The sequence below is a fragment of the Phoenix dactylifera genome, chromosome 11 (genome assembly GCF_009389715.1).
Source record: "Phoenix dactylifera cultivar Barhee BC4 chromosome 11, palm_55x_up_171113_PBpolish2nd_filt_p, whole genome shotgun sequence".
Classification (NCBI taxonomy): domain Eukaryota; kingdom Viridiplantae; phylum Streptophyta; class Magnoliopsida; order Arecales; family Arecaceae; genus Phoenix; species Phoenix dactylifera.
This window is the reverse complement of record NC_052402.1, coordinates 11,741,808-11,760,758: the sequence shown is the minus strand read 5'-3', so window position 1 is coordinate 11,760,758 and position 18,951 is coordinate 11,741,808. Positions and strand designations below refer to the sequence as shown.

Sequence of the window (18,951 nt, the reverse complement as noted above, 5' to 3'; positions counted from 1 at the left end):
CTATCTGCAGGCTCCTGTGTTTAATAAATACCAATTTCAAGGTCCTGTCTTCTTAACATCCAGTATTTCTTTGTCTAATACTACATTAGGTCCCTTCTCCCATTATCCAATCTTTTTTTTTCTTATTTTTTGATTTTCATAAATTTTTCTTTTTATTCACCATCTTACAGTTATTATAATTTTGTATCAAGATTTTCTAGATATAAATACAAAAAGATCGATCTACTTTCTCTAAAATTTCCAATGCTGAGATCATATTCATGAATAAGCTAAGACAACCTTGCTTTCATAATATCCAAATTTCACCCCATGAGCTGAGGAAGGACATTTTATTTATTTGATCAGTAAAGCGAACCTAAGCTCATGGCCAGCCTAGGCAGAACAAAAATCAAGCTCGACTAACATTGCATGATTTTTTTTATATTGTGAAATAGAAATGGATTTATATGAATTATTTCATAAATTATGATTAGATATAAAACTATCATTATTTTAATTACAGTTGTTGGATTTGGAGCATGTTTTTTTTTTAAAAAAAAAAGATATTTGGCATAAGTAGTTATATGATCATATGATTTGCAGCTAGACTGACACAACCACTTTAGGCTCACAACTGAATCATTACATCCTGATCTAGACTAAACACTATATACCCTGACACCTAGTACATTTACAAACAACATTTACCCAAATCAGTGAAAGACAACTGGGATTTGACCAACATTATAATGCATAAGCTTATTCTACAAGCATAAAAGAGAGTATTATTGCTGAAGAAGAACCATCTGTAGGCCCCTATATTTGATAACGCATAGTCTTGAAACATGTCACATTTGAATTAGTATCGGCATCGCACTTGCCGGGACTAGTTCAAATGCTTGCCAAACAGGCTCCCCTCCCTTGCCACCTTTTCCTCCGCATCTAAACAGCTAAAAGATCTCTCCACTGCTCATGATGCCCTTTCGTTGCGCACTCACGGATGTCCCATTTACACCTCTCTCTCTCTCTATCCATCTCTCTCAATATGACTTTGCCGAGGGAAAGGAGAAGTGAGGACCAAAAAACAGTATTCCACAAACTTAACAAATGCTATGAAAGACATGATATATATATATATATATATATATATATATATATATATATATATATATATATATATATATATATATATATATATATATATATATATTCATTTTGCCATTGATATTAAGCAAGATACCAAATACCACATATGTAAACCAAAATATCAAATAAACAGCATCTGATCATCTACCAATTAATCAATTTATAAACAGAAGGAAGATGCAGCACAATACACACATAATTTTTATATATAGCCCCAAAAGGATAAAGCCCCTCCAATAAGTAACACTCCTTACATACCCCACTCCCAGTATATATATTTTTTGTCGCAAACTACATCATCAATCGCCCTCAATGAGCAAAGAGAGCAACCAAAGAAGCCAGAGAAGCTAGCACAAGAGCAAATAGACCCGGAATAGCCACAATCGATCCATTCTCCATTGCCGGGGCCGGAGACGGAGCCATGTCAACATCCTGTGCACCAACCACAGCCAGGAAAAGGAAGAAAAGGAGCAGAGAAACCTTAAGGGAGAGCTTCATCAAAGCCTCCATATCTGCAAATTTCCCAACAAGAAGAAGAGAATTTGGAACTCAAGAAGGAAACCAAGGGTTTCTTTTTCGCTCCCGAGTTGAGATCTGGGTTGGCCGGTGTTTATGGGGCTTGGATGTATTTATAGGTGAAGATTTGGGAAGTGTGAAGAGAAGGCAAAGAGCCAGCAAGGAAGAAAAGCCGTTGGATGGGGAAACTTTTCCGAGTTCTAAAACGTTCAAATTCCGGCAATTACGCGTGAGTGCTGCGGGTGGTGGGGCAACCGAGTGAAGTAGCCGTTCAAATAAGCATACGCGTGGCGTGCAATAATTGGGGTGTTCGAAGACGGTCCAACTAACCGTTGAAGAAGGGTATGATTGCTTGGCGGACAGGGGAAGGCACGGGCGTGGACGTAAAAGCTGTAGGCCGGAGGTAAGTGTAACTCGATGGTGTGTACGGAAAATGGAATTTGTGATTAGTCACCATCAGGATGGGCTGATTGTGGCCGGGGATCGCCGCACCATTGGCCTGACGGCCATTGAGGTCGCTTCGGGCAGCCTAGGAAGGCATCTCTTATGCACGAAGAGTGCTCAGAGCAGAGCAGGTATATCTTGAGGGAGACTTCTCCACAGTGATTGAATGGATTCAGAGAGTAGACCATTACGGGGATGGCCACCCGCTGATCGGTGACATTCGCAGACTGGTCAGGGAGATAGAGTCTTTTCAGACAGAATACGTCTTCAGAAAAGCAAATAGAGCTGCAGATTGAGTTGCCTCCTTCGTGGCTCGGCACTTCGGTGACTTTATTTGGACGAGGACTACTGACACTCCTCTTCTATTGCTTCATTTTCTGTCTTTTGACTTATCTGGCTGTATTCATGTGAGGATCATATGAAATGCCGCTTTTACTAAAAAACAAAAGAAAAAAAAGGATGTAGGCCGAGTGTAGGGTACGACATGCTTGGCCCGTAGATTTCGGATCCAACGTGCAATTCATGCTAGGGTGTCTTGAAAATGGAGGGCTCTTGCTTATTTCAGAAAAGAAGAGCATCCTAGTGAGATGCTAAGGATAGTTGCCAAACACATAAGATGGATTGTGCGAGAGCCCTTCATTTTTTTTATTTTAAGCAGGAGACATGGCAATAGCAATCGAAGCATGCACCACTCTTCGCGGTGCAGAACATGCATCCGGTCATTTCACTGAGGTAGCTTAACTTGTGTGCTTGTAACTCATGCAATCAAAAGATGCTTAGGTTGTGTCCAAAGACTATGGATGCGGCCTAAATTTGTTGCTAAATTTCCATTAGAGCTAATTACGGGCTCAGTTTGAACACATAAAATGTTTAATTTAAAATAGGCCCGATCAGGAGCCCGGCTAAAAATAAATATAGTTTAGGCCCAACGGCCCGGCACGTGATCAGCTCTAGTTTTCTTTTGTGCCTTCTTGAAGTACACAATTGCGTTTGAGATTTGGGGGCATCATCATATATTATAGAAACTTATGTATGCATGTAACCTTAATCTCCACTAATTTAAATTTTTAATCTACTCAATATGGAACTATTATTCCTTAAGACCTGGGCCCGAAATGGGGGATGACATGTAAATTTGTAAATAAGAGCGTGGAAGTTTTGGTAGACAAGAATGATGAGTGAAATCTGATACCATATTAAGATTCTATCTAAAAATCTGAGAATTAAATAGATAGACCAAAAAGTATATAAGTACCTTACAAATTCTTAACCTATCCTGTATGGAACTATTATTCCTCACCACTATCCACGCAAAATGCAAGCCCGTAGCCTATGATTGACATATAAGAACTTTCCTTCTATATATAAGCCTGATAAAACCTTTGACTCCTGGTCCGAGTTTTTCTCTTTCATCATTCATCAGCCTAACATGTCTCCGTATGAGGCGTGTTAAACCATCAACGACTTCTGAAGATCCCTGAAAGTAATTATTCTTGACTGTCCAACTTGGGTCAATATACCGATCACCAAGGATCATATATTCCAATGATGGTTTCATATTGGCCCCTGTTTGCCATAAACTACTTCCATCCTCTTTCATGCTAAAATGGATAAATCTTATTAGTTTAGCATCCACATAAGCATAAACCAAAAGCCAAAGTTAGGTTTAAGAAAACCCAAAAATTAACGCAGGGCTTAAGCAAGCTATTATAATATATATATATATATATATATATATTGCTTAAAAAAAGAGACAGAGCCAAAATATTACATGGCTCTGCTACCTACATCAAAAGATCAACTTGTTTTTGAAGTGATCCAGCTCATGACATGCTATCTCAGAAGTTACCATTGGAGATCTTTCATCACCACCAAAAGAGCTAAGGCAGACCCATCTCGCCAACATTAGTTCTAATTCAGAACCAAGACGAAAAGCACAGCCATTCCGAGAAGAAACACAATCAAACCACGAGCATTTAACCGAGCTGAAGCAGACACCCCCCATACCCTCACCTCATCCACCACCGGCCCACACAGCGAGCTCCGGTCGTCACTCCTTGTGTTGTAATACACACTGTAGAATGCAACGCGAGTCCTTTCGGCACGGGCTGTGAAGGTGAGGTTGGCAGGTTGGCGGGTGGCATTGCCCATGGGGGAGTAGTGGAAGTTCTGAGCCTGGTCTCCGGCAAAGGCCATTACAGCTAGGGGGAGCTGGCAGGAGTCTCCAGCATCCCCCAGTGTGAAGGTGAGGCCGTATTTTTTCTGTGGGGTGGTCTCTACCATCTGGGAGATGATGCCTTCCTTGCCTGAGAGGAGCTCGATGGCACGCTTGCCCTGGGGTACGTTGAAGTGGTAGGAGTCGATGTAGCGGACCGCCCGGTTGGACTCGACGATCCAGCCAGGGAGCGAGGTGGTCTCCTCATCGAGGTTGGTGGGGAGGAGGACACCAAGGGTGGCGTTGGGGAACACCCACGGGCCTTCCTCGAAGTCGCCATTGATCACAGCATTGTCTGATCACAGCAGGTCATAGACAATATTAGATTCAGAGCTTCAGTAATCCAGCAATTAAGACGGAAGAAGGTCATACCTCACCATTCCTCGCACAAAAATGCTTTAGTAGCTCGGTTTTGTTCTCATATGACTGCATTAATGTCTACGAAGGATATTTAGTTAAATGAAATTTCCTAAGAGCTTTGCAACATAAAACAAGAAAAAGAGAAGTGTAAGACTCTAGCAGCACACCCCCAGGGGCCAGGAGCATATATATGAATGCATGCACATACTTCAGCATCCATCCACTGAACACTGCTCCATTTCCTGCTGTGAGCAGTTACATATGACACCTAGCCAATATCCCCTTCCATGAATTTGGAGTCAGCTATCATTGAGAAAATCTAGATAACTAACATATACCACCAGAATTAAGAAGAGAATTAGCAATCGTCTTCATGAATTTTAGGGACTCTGTCAAATATTGTAACCTGTACAACGACACATGGTATGATAGCAGCACCTGTGCATGTACCCAAACATCACTCGTGCAATACATAGTGGTCTGGCTAAAGCTAACCAGATTCAGATTCATGCGGCAGACGATACTGTGCTCGGTCCGATATGAAGACCCAAACCTATTTGGATCCAAATTTACTGTGTCTGTAGTAGGGCGAGAACTGCCATCCCCACATCCAATGAGTTGCTAGCTGGTTAGGAATGCTTGACTTGAACCCAACCTGAGCTCAACCTAGCTGAGTCATACTGTCTTTTACCGACCCAGACCCATTTAGTTTTAACATTTCATTTTAAAGAGGGGCAAGCTATACTTCTTCAATTCCTTTCAATTATTTCAGACTAGTGAGAAATTATATCCTACACGCACCATGCCAATCAACTAATTTATTTTCTGTGGACCCTGCACGGCTATGTTTGTACATGCAGTGTAGGATATAATTTGACGTGGTCCAGCTATCCAGCAGTGCCCTGATCCTCGCACCCAAGACAGAGAGATACCGAGATCTAGAAAGAAAAGATATGAGAGAGAGAGCGAGAATGCCGGTGACTTCACCTTCAGGTCTATCGGGTGTGAAGAGCTTCTTGATGGCGATGTTGTCGATGACGGGTCCACAGGTGGGGTCCTCCTCCATCCCCGGATTCTTGAACGCCAGCCTTGCCTCCGCCCCTTCCTCCTGCTGCGCCTGGAACGCCCACGCGTAGGCGTCCCACCCCTCGACACTGTACAGCGTCTGCAGGTCCACCGCCGCCGCCGCCGCTCCCGCCGCCGACACGTTCAGCGCCTCCAGCTGCGCGCAGGTCCTCGCCGCGCTGAACGTCACCGAGTACGTCGACCCCTTTTCGAGCTCCAAGTCCTGAGACACCTCCGCCTCGTTCCCCAGCCTCACTGCATGTTTGCCTGCAGTGCATCCGCTTTCCTGATTTTTAACTTCAATATAACACCGAGTATAGTCCGCTGCTGGATAAATCGGACGTTGTAGGATGATGATTTTTAATCAATTACCTTGAGGGACGATCAGGATCATACCACCTTGCCGCTGGTCGGACTCGATGAGCTCGACGGTGCCGTTGATGGTCCAGCCGGGGAGGGAGGTGGTGTCCTCACCGGCGGCAAGCCTGGGATTCGGGAATCCCCGGGTGGGCGGCGTCTCAAAATCTCCATTGTTTAGCAAGCCTGCAGCAGGCCAATTCTGTTTAAAATTTGATTTGTTGGAGTGCAATAGATGGAAATTTGAGGATAAAATCGTGTGTAACCACTTTTGATGAATTATCATGTATCTACAAGAATCAATGTATGATCATTAGTTTGATTAAAAAAAAATGAAAAAAAAAGGGAAGCATTGAACTCCCAATTCAACAATATTTGGTCCTTATAAATCAATGAACTTCAATCTACCAGATCAACAAGACATCGTCACAAATTCTTTGACCCAAAACGCAACTGAGTTGGCTCAGATTAGGTAGGTTGCACTTTGGGTTGCATGTCGAACATAAGTTAATACAACATTATAATATTCGTCCTACGCTTGAGTTCGGTTGGAGACAAGATTCTGAAAAGAGCAGTTTCATCAAATTTTGATATTTTCATGGCTAGGTTTAATTGCTCAAGCCTCCACCAGAAGGTTGAGTGCTTGACATGATTAGACTCAAACTCAGGTCCACTAACATGTTGCATTCCCTTAAGGTGGAGGGCACACGCAACAGGTACCACAATAATTTGTTACCTGGTAGTGGGTCCACACGTCAAAGCAGAGGAGTAGATATAGTTGTCTTGGAAAGGATACTGCTGTAAGATTTGTTGCAGTCTGGCGTCCCCTTCCTTCACCCATCCATGACCCCTTCTTGACCTGTTCTATGATCTATGACTCTTATCAATATTTAATTTTGGTCGACCGGAAGAAGTTTGGCTTCCAACTAGATTTTCTTGTACGATAAATTTTACTTCTGGATCCTATCCAGTTCTACTCGTATTGAATTTGTTGATCTTCTCGAATCAGATAAGTACGAGGTCCAAGTTTTTCTTTGATAAAAAAAAAAAGTTCCCTGGAGCCAAATAGATTGGTTAGAATACATACCCGGCAGCGAAGGATGTTAGTCTGCTTTAATAACGTTCGACACCATGCCAATAAAGTCAGGCACATGGAACGTAATGAGTGTCATCGCTCATGCGCAAAGCATTAAAGCCAAAAGAGATTGGCAGACGGCTTACAGCTGCCCTCTGTTACGGCATAGAATGGGAAGGGATTTTACTTGATGAAAGAGCAATGATACGGCAGCTCAGAAAAAATTACTCAGTTATCTTGCACCAATCACTTCATTAAATGGCACATTTCACAATGCCAATTCAAAGGGAGCAAATAGCAATCAGAATACACCACACCAGCTGAGTGACTTGAATTACAATTTTGAGTTATTAAAGCGTTTTATTTCATGAAATCGTATTCCGGAAGCCAATCCAAGCTCAAGCAAAAGAGTGTGGTCTAGGTCTGCTGCACTCTGATGCCATCTCACAAACCACCGGTATGAACAAACTTCACAATGCAACGGACCTAAAACGCTCTACTAAGACCAATGGCATGCTCTGCTTAGTAAGAAGGTAGTGATACGGTTCCAGAAAGCTTCCACTTTCATGAACTTTTGTTCAGCATTAGAGAAATTTGAACCAACAAGAAGCTCAATTCATCTCTCACATTCACTTGGCATTAAGCATGGACACAAAAAGAGGGGGAGAAAGAAAACTGCCATTAGAAAGCATAAATCTTTAGGATGTGTTCCTGTAGTGTAGCCTAAAGTTGCATGCGAGCCTTATCTACTGAAAAGGATGGACTAAGATGGTCCAGGTTGCAGAAGCTCACTTCGCTAGAAAACCTCTATAGAGACGCTCATTTCATTAGATACACAGCTCAGTTCCCCTACAAGTACAATTCGTAGAGAAAGAAACATGAATAGTATATCTACCAAATAGCAGAGTATGCTTATCTGTGATAAACATAAGAAGTTACACTAATCTCTCAGGAAGGCAAAAGACCGGAAATGTAGTCCTTTACACTAGCCCATTGAATGCCTAACAGTAGCCAAAGTCTACAGTTTTTAAGGTGGTGGAAAGCATAGTCTCCCTTGCCACTGCTAAGAAAAATTCCAAGAGAAAGAAACAGAGGGTTTGTTGATGGATCCAATCCCTTTCAAGCTTTCATTTCCAAGGATTTAATTTCTTTCGTCCTCTTTTTTAATATATGACAACAACTCAAAACAGTCCCTCCTAAAGGAAAATGTGCCAAGGATGGCCCATATGCATGTCTCCCTCTTCCAGAAGGAATTATTTCAATCAACCATAAGTTTTTTTTTTTTTTTTTGAGAAGAACAAATCAAATGAAATCCCTAATTAAGCCTAAAAACACTTCCATATAAGTTAAAAAGTTTTAAAAAATGTGGAATATGTGTCAACCAAATCAGTGCTAAACCCAGCATTATATCAATGAATGAAGTGTAGATAAAAAAGAGAGACAAAAGTGAATTAAGAGTTCAAGAGAGGAGAAGAGAAAGGAAAGGGAGGGGAAAAGAAAGAGAGAGAGAGAGAGAGAGAGAGAGAGAGAGAGAGAGAGACTCACCATCTTCTACTACGGCTGAAGCCCACTGAGAGAGGAGCAGCAGCAGCACCCAAAGAGAAACCCAGGACCTTTCCATCTCTCCCGGCAAAGGGCGGGGGCTCGGCCGATTTCCTTCCACCCTTACCCTCCTTTTCTCTCACTCACTCTCTTCGACACCCACTGACTCGCGCTTTTGGCTGGCTTTCCGCTCCTCGCCCTTTTTGCGTCGGTGATTCCCTTTCTTTTGGCTTTATGTGTACGCTTCTTTGTTTACTTCGTCTTTGGCATGGGAAAGCGTGAAAGGAAAAAATAAGTAAAGAGAAAAGCTTTGCGGAGCCAATATTATTCCGCGTTTTACGTACTGTACCCTCTTTTCGTTAAAAAAAAAAACACGTACCGACAAGGATGGCTCAACTGTGACCCTTCCCTTTTTCTTTTTCACTTTTCTTCACTCAGATTTTCCTTTCTTTCTTTCTTTTTCTTTTTTTTTTAAGGTGTCTGCTCTTGGAATTCTTCTGCTGGGGGTTGTGACTTTTACCGCAAACGTAGATAGATGCTTGTTCCTACTAATTCCTTTCGGTCATAAAGAACATAAAAAGGATGGCAGTTAATCTCATATGTTGTCATGCTTCTCGAGTTTTGTTTGGATTCATGAGCTGTTAGATTTTCTATATTTTTATTATTAAAAGATATAATATCATATTTAATTTCTAATAAATTTAATTCATTTTATCCAAATAAAAGAGAGATGCATTTGAAGCGTGGTCTAAGATAACAGTTGTCGTGGGGACCATAATAAGAGTTATAACAATTTCAATAGATGTTAGTTATGACAAATATTTGAAATGGTATTCTAAATTGTATCTAAAAACATTTAATCGTACCAAAAAATAGCAAAATTTTAAAATATGTCCCTTAATTAAACTATAGTTTATTATAACAACTATTATGTGACGAGAATAACGGGCAGTATTTTCCATTTTTCCGATTTGGTAAATAAAATGACATTCCAAATTTAAATTTTAAGACAATGAAAAGAATTATTCCATCCATTGCAAAAAAAAAAAAAAAATCGTTCCCGTTAATTTTGTAGTAATATGAACAAATATCAGTATTGTTTTTTCATTCATTAATCATCATTTTTGTTATAATGATCATGGCATCCACCGTTATCTCAAAGATAGATTATTTCTACTAAGGATAACCCTTATAACAGCGGACGGAAGTTTTCACGAACAACTGTTACCACGAGTCAAAAAGCACTGTTGAAACCTTGGCGTAGAGTACAAATTAAGAGAGCAGTGGGCATATCTACTTGTTAGCCAGATGTTCTATTAACATTAAGATAACTTACCATCTAATAAAATAAAATATCTCCATTGACGGATCTTAGCTAGGCACCATCTTCTTTTGGCTACAAGTAATGATGTTGGTGCTTTAAAGCACCAACAGGGTAAGTGACTCACAATTGTAGCCCATCCATAAAAGATTTATATATATATATATATATATATATATATATATATATATATATATATATATATGGATAGAGCGATGGATAGATAGATAAATAGATAGATATGTACTTCCAGAGGCTGAGCACTTCTAGAAATTTCTTTCTTCTATATCCTTCAACTTATTTTCATGAAATAACGAAAAAAACTAACAAATCATCAATGGCTGATCATGTCAATGCAATGATAGAATAGAAACAAGCACTACGATCGGCCATGGTTACTTGGTTAGTCCCAATGGATTTGTGCTGCAGTGTTCCCTAGTCCACATAGGTTATGAGCTGGGTCCGTTCTGATACTATTTGTATTAACCCAAGACCTCATCTAAAAAGTCTAGCCGAAAGGTATTATTTGAGTTTCTTTATCTTGTATAATTATCTAAGATCTATCCAGTGAATAACCAATGTGAAACTATATATACGCCCGCATAGGTGCTTACATATATAGATAAAGAAAAATTTGCTACCTAGTATGGGCGGAATTAAATACCAAAATGGACGTTGAGCAACATTAAACTTCGGAACAAGCTGATAAAATGGCGTGTCTCCTTTGTTTCATGTGCAAGGCCCGAATGGCAAGTGTGTTATGTACGGCCCCAGAATCATAAGGGGAAAATTTGTTGTTTAACTTGGCATATCAGCCTTTTACGCCTGTCACACTTAGAGGCCTGGTAGGCCTCTTTATTCCTTTTCCCACCTCCTGATTTTTGAGCAAGGGCTTGAAAATCACTGCATCATTCCTATACCTAACAATTTATGAAACATCTAGAAAAGTCAAGCTCCAATACACATGATCTGCTTGTACCGAAGAAAAAAAAAGAAAATAAAATACATACAATCTACCATCCAATTTACTAGTTGGCTCCATTTCCATGGCAGATGTAATATGCATCAAAGATTGAGTAATGGATGAAGTATACTCCAACTGGAAGCCCAATAAGCAAGGGCACATGTAAACAGAGTGCATATGATCACAATGTAATGAAATGTTCTTGAACATAAGATGTATTGAGTATGTCTTGAGTTCACAAGCTTTAAAGAGGCAAATAAGTTTTTTTTTTTCCGGGTTGGAGCGAGCAAAACAAGTGGAGCATAGTACAATAGGTAAAATGAGTAGAGCAAAGAGGAAAAGAAGAAAAGGTCCTCTCCACCCCCATACTTGTTTTGCTTGGATGTCATGCTTAGTTAGCCAGAGGTGTGAGGGCGGAGTTTCCTTGAGCCGGACTAACCTAATTATTTTAGAACATTAGTTCAAGTTCAAATCGATTTACTCTGTTATAACCATAAGAGAAAAAAATAATTGAGCGTTCTAGAAACCAGGGTATATTGGGGGCTATGATTTGAGTGAAAATCTCAAACTCTGCAATCCTTACTTTTCTATAGTAGAATTTTTTCATTATCTCTACCCGTAGATATAAGTCAATAAACCAAACCATATAAAATCATAAATGGTACATTCATATTATTTGTTTTTTTCTCTTATTTCGTTATTCTCCTTACTTGCTGTAACAAGACGAGCAAAGTAAATTTAATGATAACAAACTATAAATCTGAAAATCATAGAGTAAGATACAATTCATGAAGTATTACTAGTAAAAACTCTTCTTGTCACCACTCGAGCTGCATGATTCCGATAGCTGGTCCACTCGCATCATGATTCCCTCTCTCATGCAGGGAGAGCAGGACTCCCCACCTAAAGGGTCCATCTTATACTTTTGGGCTGTTCCATTAAAGTTCTCTGCTATTAAGGCGACCATTTCTACTTCCTTGTCATATCTAAAATTTCCCCAAGGGACGAAATGCGAGGTATTCCTCCCCACAAAGGAAAAAGCAAGGGTGGATGCTAAGGTGCGTCCAAGCTCCAAAGTTTCAGTCACATTTCACACTTAAGGTACTATTAAGCTCGCTTGTTTTTGGTTCCATCTATTCTTTTAGCACCAATAAGAATGGATCAGTAATACAAGAAATTCTCTGTCTAGTGCCTCACAGATGCAGCCAGCTAAGAGGATTCATGTTCTTTATACCAAGGCACGTGCTGTGCACGTGGTGGAGGCAATGCCGTACAACAGTGCTGGAATTTTTGCTGGGCGACACCTGAATCCTAATGGGAAGGGAAATGTTGGGAGTGAATGGAATCTTTAAAAGGCTCAATAGGAAGGGTGTGGGGTAAAGATCTTTGCATCTATATCACCTTGCTCTTTGCTTAATTATGGCCAGCACCTTGGTTTTCTGCTTTAAAGGGACAATCATAAAAGTTTACAACAGAATGTTATTCTTGTTTTCATTTTTTTTTTTTGTTTGATAGGGCAGTTTCATCTCTGCTATAAACATAATGGCAAAAATAAGCAGGCACCTGCCACTGTTCTATCCAACTCTTCTTTAGAACTGTCAAATGCATTTTGATCCATTTCTCTCTACCAAGAAAAAACTGCAGAGTAGTTGCATGTAATAAAAAGATGGTATTCATAACCCTTTTGGTATCATTTCAAGACACACCATCATTCAGTGTAAACCTAGACCCAGATGGCAAATATGCCATGCTCGATTGATTTGGGGAATTTATAGAACTAGCTCAAGCTTTCCAGTTGGTGCTAAGTGAAATATAGAGCTAAGAAAATATATATTGTGATGCTTTATTTAATTAATGATAGCTATTATTCCACCGAGGAGGAGATATAACCTTGTCTTTTCTTCTGTATTTTTAATGTATTTGTTGAGCAGGAAGTTCTAATCTTGATTAATTAACTGGTAGAAAGTAATAAAGATTGACGATGATCTTTGTTTTTCATTATTATTATTTTCCATTGTTTGTTTTCAGAAGAATGCTTTGTTGCCATGTATCTTGTGTTTGGATATGCTGTGTAGTTTTATTATCGATAATGCTATAAAGATTTGCTAGTGATCTAGTATACAACATGAATGGAGATGTACTATCCATGAATCGAATCCAAAACCTTTGGTTGTTAAGAAAAGTAATGTGTCCATTAGTGCAAGCTCTACTTCATGTATCCTCGATATTTTTGCTATCTAAAGCAATGTGACCATTACTTGCTTTGCAATTTGTGCAAAATGAGAGAGATTGGAGTGTTTTGATTGATATGTGGGGTGCAATCCAACAAACGACGTTGCAAAGAAGATAAATTGTTCATTCACGCGAAAGATACAACCCGAACCTCATCCTCGTCTTCTACTATCTGAACATCCACTTTGGATTTGTTCGGATGCTTAGGTTGAAAATTTTATGGAATTTGTGAATTGGGCTAATACAACTAGTATAATCATAGAATTATAAAATTGGGCTAGGTCTAGATTCAAAATTATCGAGGGGAAGCTTTGGAATGGGCCGGCCTGCATCCCATAGGGACGCAAAAAAAGAAGAACTACATAGCCCAACCTATCAATCCTATAAAAATTTTAGCCCAATCAATCAAATAGGTCCTTAATGTATACAGTGCGGATAGGATAGCTAAGCTTCCAAACTGCTGTCACGGGTTAGTAGGAACGGTCTCATATTTTTCTCTCTTCCCATCATACATCTGGAATAAGAACTTTGCGGAATAGGTAGAGACACAAAGATACATCAAAAAATTAGGAAATTCTGCAACTCGTTGGCAATCTAAGGAAGAATTTAATTACGAATGCAGACGGTGCAAGCAATAGATGATCCACGCGGTTCGCACATATCATGAGCTCTCTTTTTTTTTTTTTTCTTTTGGAAAACCGCAAGCCCCCATGTCAAGAAAAAAATCAGGTACATGGAAATATTTTTCATTTGAAAGAAGGAAAAACACTCAACAAAATAGTAAACATGACCCTTTCATGCACCTCAGTTTCCTAAACCTTGGATTACTGCACTCCCATGACCACCATCTGGAAATTAGTTTTTTTTTTTTTTGGTAAGAAAAGTAACAAATAAAAAATGAAATACACAAAAGAACACATTCACCACCTCCGTAACCATAATTTCTCCTGCTTAATTAACAGCATCACCTCAACCTCTAAGAAGCAAACTTTTGTCACCTCTGCGAGCATTTTCTCCTGAGCCATTCTTGTGTCAGCTAGCCAGCTCTTTCCCTGTGCGCATGGGGTGATCAGAGGTGGGAGCAGGCATTCTTTTAAGATTCTGCTGGCGATATACTTGCTTTAGCCTCTCGATCTCGTTCCTTAATGCTTCTTGGTGGGCTGCGATTTTACACAAAACCACAACCCAAATCCATTACAAGAGCTCTCCAAGTAATTATAAAGCTGTCAGGTTCTGAAATGCATATTGTTAACTGCTAATTGAGATTGTTTGATAGATTTAGTTGTGTTAACGTAGTTCCTGTTGTCGCATTGTATATTCCATGGAAGCAAAATATGTTGGGCGTAGTTTAAACTTTTATATAATTTTAACCATGAATTATATCGGCCCAAAATATGTAATGTGATTTAACTTTTTTTTTTTTTTTTAATTCATAGCTAGTTTAGATCTTATAGATTATTGTGAATGGTGTCGAGCTGAGGTTTATATGAAAATATATATTTTTTTAAAAGAAATTCTTGCGCAACTCAAAGGAGGTTTCGTTTAGGAGAGGCATAATGTATTCAGATAATTATGTTCCAAATTGTATAGGGGTGGGATTAACCGTACAGTTGTTAAGAGTTGGTATTCGAAACTGGTTCAGTAAAGAAGAAGATTTGAGACTTTGGGGGGAAGAAAGAATTTGTTAGATAACTAAGGAAATTTATGAGACTAATAATTATTGTTAACGTCCATGCATGATTACATGCAAGAACGTCGAGCGTGGGAGGGCACCAACCAAAAATTGCAGACTACTGACAAATTACATCGATTATTTGGAAAATCTTCACATGATTATCTCAAACATTAATCATGAATAGTTGTAAATGTGCTATGACCATCAATAATTTAAAATAATTTCTTAGTCATACATAATCTTAAAAATCATTCGGCAAATGAAAGAATGATGAACATCCAGAGAATTTTGGGCAACTACTGTGCAATGAATTTACTGAATTTATTGGACACCTGTAACGAAATTGGGGGGAAAAAATATTTGCATTCAAATGTCATTTATACTTCCCTTGCCTACTTGCATTATGTTAAAGTTTGGTCTTTAGGAAAGAAATTATTATGGACTCTAAATAACTGTGTAAGAATTCAAAAATAGTTTAGGTACCGGAAAATTTCGACCAAATTCTAGTAATATCGGCATATGGGTGTAGGAAACTCACCATCTTTAAAGATTTTGTCCTGCGCCAAGGCTGCAATCCGCTGCTTGAGATGGCTGTTCCCCACCGTAAGAATGGAGCGCTGGTGATCGAGGAATGCGACCCGAGGCGACAGGGCTGACACCTCGGTCTTCGTTTTAACATCCGAAGGACAAAACAAAATTATTAGAGAACGTTGACCAAAATTATGAACACTATACCAGTTTACGCTGTTGCGTTGTCCCATGGAACCTAATTTCCTGTCAGAATTCAACTCGACATTATCATGATGATATGGAGAATTCAACAGCATGGCTACCTGCAACGTTGTTACGCTGCGCTCGAGCTCCGAGATGTACTGCAGCTTCCTCACTCGCGACCTCTGCGCGGACTGCCGGTTGGCTAATATCCTGCTCCAATCCAAGACTCGATCAGAAGACTCAAAACAGCTGAGGCCAATTCACGAGTAAAAATGAGGCAGATTGTCGTAAAATTAATGGCGGCAATGGGCCTCATCACCTCTTGACTCTCTTGGGGTCCGGCCCTGCGGCCGCTTGAGCTTGTGCCGGCGCCGGCGGCCCGGCCTTGCGGGCACTCTGCGCCTCCTCAGCTGACTCCATCACTGCGGTCAGCTGGTCGGACAAGGTGGCAGGCTTGTCATCGTTGATGCTGTTGTGGTCGGACGGCGTGGACGGGTTGGAAGACGAGACGGGGAGCGTGGCACCGGCGGAGGGGGATGAAGACGGGGGGACGTCGTCAGGGAACATGGACATGAGCTGGTGGTCGTCAAGGCCATCGAATTCGGCGGTGGCGGCAGCCTCGACGAAGGTGATTGAGTCGCTGGCAGAGCGGCGGTGGGAGCTGCGCTTGGCCGAGGAGAAGTCGAGGAATTCGTCGACCCACGAATGCTGGGAGCCGGGAGCTGGCGGCGAGGGGGTGGGGAGGAGGGGGGAGCCGGACGCAGGGATGGAGAAGGGGGGACGTTGGAGGCCGAAGTTGGCCCAGATTGGGGGCATGGTGGTGGGGATCTTGGGAGGGAGCTGAGCCATAGCTCTCTCTCTCTCTCTCTCACGCGCGCGCGCGCACAAAAAGCGCTTGGTTCGAGACCGGCCAAGCAATGCCGCCTAGATGTAAGAGCCTTGTTTGCTTGAAGCCCAATGGATAAGTAATGAGACTGCAGAGATCTTCTCTTTCAATTCAAATTCAAATAATTAACACTCAATTTGTTTGTGTTCCTGGAGTTGGCTCTCTCTCTCTCTCTCCCTCCCTCTGTGTTTTCTTTGTTTGTTGTTGCTGTTGGTGATGTGGTGGGGGTGGGAGTTGAATTTTCTTATGTTGTAGGTAGGGGTGAAGATATGGAGGAAGAGAAGGGGGGATCACATGACAAGGCAAGAGGGGACAGCTAGCAACAGCTGGAGAAAGAGAGAGAGAGAGAGAGAGAGAGAGAGAGAGAGGCTGTGGGCTTTATGTAGATGGGTCTGGTTGCTACTGTCATTCATTGCTCTGAAGGAGCATATGTGCATCATCGATGGCGATCCATGTTGTAGGGTTGTTTATGTTTGGAACCAGATTGGCGAGGTTGGCTTGATGACATGAACTCGGTTTTAGATCCAAGCTCCAGAAAAGCCAGTTCATGAAACAAAATATGTGACAACTAATTTTGTGCTAGCTCTTCTCATTATCGTAAGTTCGGAAGATTTCAAATAACATTTTAATACATGGTTGTTGTTGTTGTTGTTCATCACCGCTCGAAAGGATGGCTTGTTAAATAAATGGTTATACGACCGGAGTTGCATGTAAGCGAGCTCAAGTGAAGCTTGGTAGGTCTGTTTAACTCAAGTTTCGTTCTAATATTTATGCCTATCGTAGTTATTTTTCTTAACATTTTGCAAGATTCTTGTTAACGACTCATGCTTTGGCTTTATTAGAAACTTTTATTTTATTTAAAAAAATATTTTCTAAATGAGTGAGCAGCGCTAGTGACTAAGGCACAACAAGCCAGTAGGATCATTGTCAGACATAATTGCTAAGATGGTTATAATAGGCAGACATGCACATGTGACACAAATGCTTATAGAAAAAACGTATCATTTTTATACATCATTATCATGTTTGCGTTATCGTTTTAATTAGACATTGTCTCATTAGCTAGCACAATGTCGGTTAATTTACTGTGAAGCTAAGGAGAAGTATAATGTAGATTGAGACAGCAACAAATCAGATCCAAAACCCAAGTCCGAATCAAGAGCTAAGCCTAACAATTAGTAGATATTACCAAGTATAATGTAGATTACTATCAATTTATGGTGTAACAAGAGCTAACCCTAAGACATAGCTTGGCCTAGTTACTGTAGCCGCATGTGTCCACACATCCTTGGGCAATAAAAGCTACATGTGATGGCAATATATAATATAGATGCAAGGATGCACATGGAAACAGAGATTCCTTCTGCAGTAATTCTTCTAAGGGTTGATGGAAATAATGGATGGATGGATGAGTGGTGGGAATTTTAAGAATGGGGAGTGAGCTGTTTAAAAGGTGAGAGCGGTGGGCTTGCTGTGGATTTGAATCATGCCATCTCATGTGCACTATTTGCGCTCCCCCCTCCTTGCTTTGTCGCCAAACAATGCTCTCTCGCATGCAGGCTTTATGCCTCCTCTTGCCTTCCTTTTCTCTCTTTCCTTTTGCATTATATTCCTCTTCTTTTCTCCCAATAATCTTTCTAGCTCGTCTCTGAGGCTTCTTGGTAGCTTCGGACCGTCTCGCTGGTCGTGAAATTTTTGACAATGTTTTCTCTACAAGTGGATGATTCATGGCTTGCAACTCACTTTAACACAAGTCAAGAGAATTTTTGGGGAATATTAGGTTGTGTGAGCAGAATTGGAAGCACTACCTGGAAATAAAAGTAGAACTAGATCGTTGAGAAAATTTCGACTGTATATGTCCTTTGTAAATGTACCTTTGCTTGCTTACATGAATGCCGTAGCATGGTCTATGAAACAAGGATGGGAAACTAGTGTAAAGAAACAAGGCTCTCATATGAACTCGAGTTTATGCCGATCAGTATTACCAGCTGGTTGGTATCCCTCCTCATATGGAAGAGATAAAGGATTCGAACCTTCATGACGGCATCCCTGCCATATTTCTCAAGTAGTATAAAACTTTATGCATAGACATTCCCTATAGTTTCTTTATTCTCTCATAGAAATTCCATCTATGCGCGGAATCAAGCTTGAGCATGAAGACATGAACACCATCCACAAGCATGCAGAAGAACTTGGCATGGGCCGACCTTGTAAAGATCATGTTTGATGGAGATCCCATAATCTCCCCCTGAAAGCATCACAAATGAAGTATTTGTACTTTATAGTTAAAAAGGAAAATGACCTTTGGTTTATCCTCCTTTCATGAACTAATTTTTTTTATTATTATTTAAAGATACTCTCACTACCATCTCCCTAAGTCAAAATCAATATAACATGTGAATGGAAAAACCAAGTGATTCTTCATCCATCCACCTCTATATTTTCACATTTCAATGGCTC

The 18,951-nt window shown here is 40.5% G+C and overlaps 2 protein-coding genes across 2 annotated transcripts; both read right to left on the bottom strand.

The window, feature by feature from the left end:
* Window positions 1–3,780: 3,780 nt before the first annotated feature.
* On the bottom strand, window positions 3,781–8,905 carry LOC103709448. The gene is made up of 4 exons (XM_008794771.3): window positions 8,703–8,905; window positions 6,098–6,268; window positions 5,648–5,992; window positions 3,781–4,595 (listed from the first exon to the last, which is right to left on the bottom strand). The coding sequence occupies exons 1-4, from the start codon at window positions 8,776–8,778 to the stop codon at window positions 3,997–3,999; spliced, it is 1,191 nt and encodes a 396-aa protein (XP_008792993.2). The 5' UTR covers window positions 8,779–8,905; the 3' UTR covers window positions 3,781–3,996.
* A 4,970-nt stretch (window positions 8,906–13,875) lies between these two features.
* LOC103709447 (basic leucine zipper 61-like) lies at window positions 13,876–16,856 on the bottom strand. Its single transcript, XM_008794770.4, has 4 exons — window positions 15,925–16,856; window positions 15,725–15,815; window positions 15,430–15,556; window positions 13,876–14,376 (listed from the first exon to the last, which is right to left on the bottom strand). Exons 1-4 carry the CDS (start codon window positions 16,452–16,454, stop codon window positions 14,249–14,251), a joined length of 876 nt encoding a protein of 291 aa, XP_008792992.1. The 5' UTR covers window positions 16,455–16,856; the 3' UTR covers window positions 13,876–14,248.
* Window positions 16,857–18,951: the final 2,095 nt, after the last annotated feature.

Bases quoted from the DNA above. Each gene is read 5' to 3' on its own strand.
- LOC103709448 (XM_008794771.3), bottom strand. From the start codon at position 8,778: ATGGAAAGGTCCTGGGTTTCTCTTTGGGTGCTGCTGCTGCTCCTCTCT. The intron at 6,269-8,702 runs GTGAGTCTCTCT...GGCCTGCTGCAG, and splicing joins TTCAGCCGTAGTAGAAGATG to GCTTGCTAAACAATGGAGAT. The intron at 5,993-6,097 runs GTAATTGATTAA...GATGCACTGCAG, and splicing joins GATCCTGATCGTCCCTCAAG to GCAAACATGCAGTGAGGCTG.
- LOC103709447 (XM_008794770.4), bottom strand. From the start codon at position 16,454: ATGGCTCAGCTCCCTCCCAAGATCCCCACCACCATGCCCCCAATCTGG. The intron at 15,557-15,724 runs GTAGCCATGCTG...GTTAAAACGAAG, and splicing joins GCAGCGTAACAACGTTGCAG to ACCGAGGTGTCAGCCCTGTC. The intron at 14,377-15,429 runs GTGAGTTTCCTA...GTAAAATCGCAG, and splicing joins GGACAAAATCTTTAAAGATG to CCCACCAAGAAGCATTAAGG.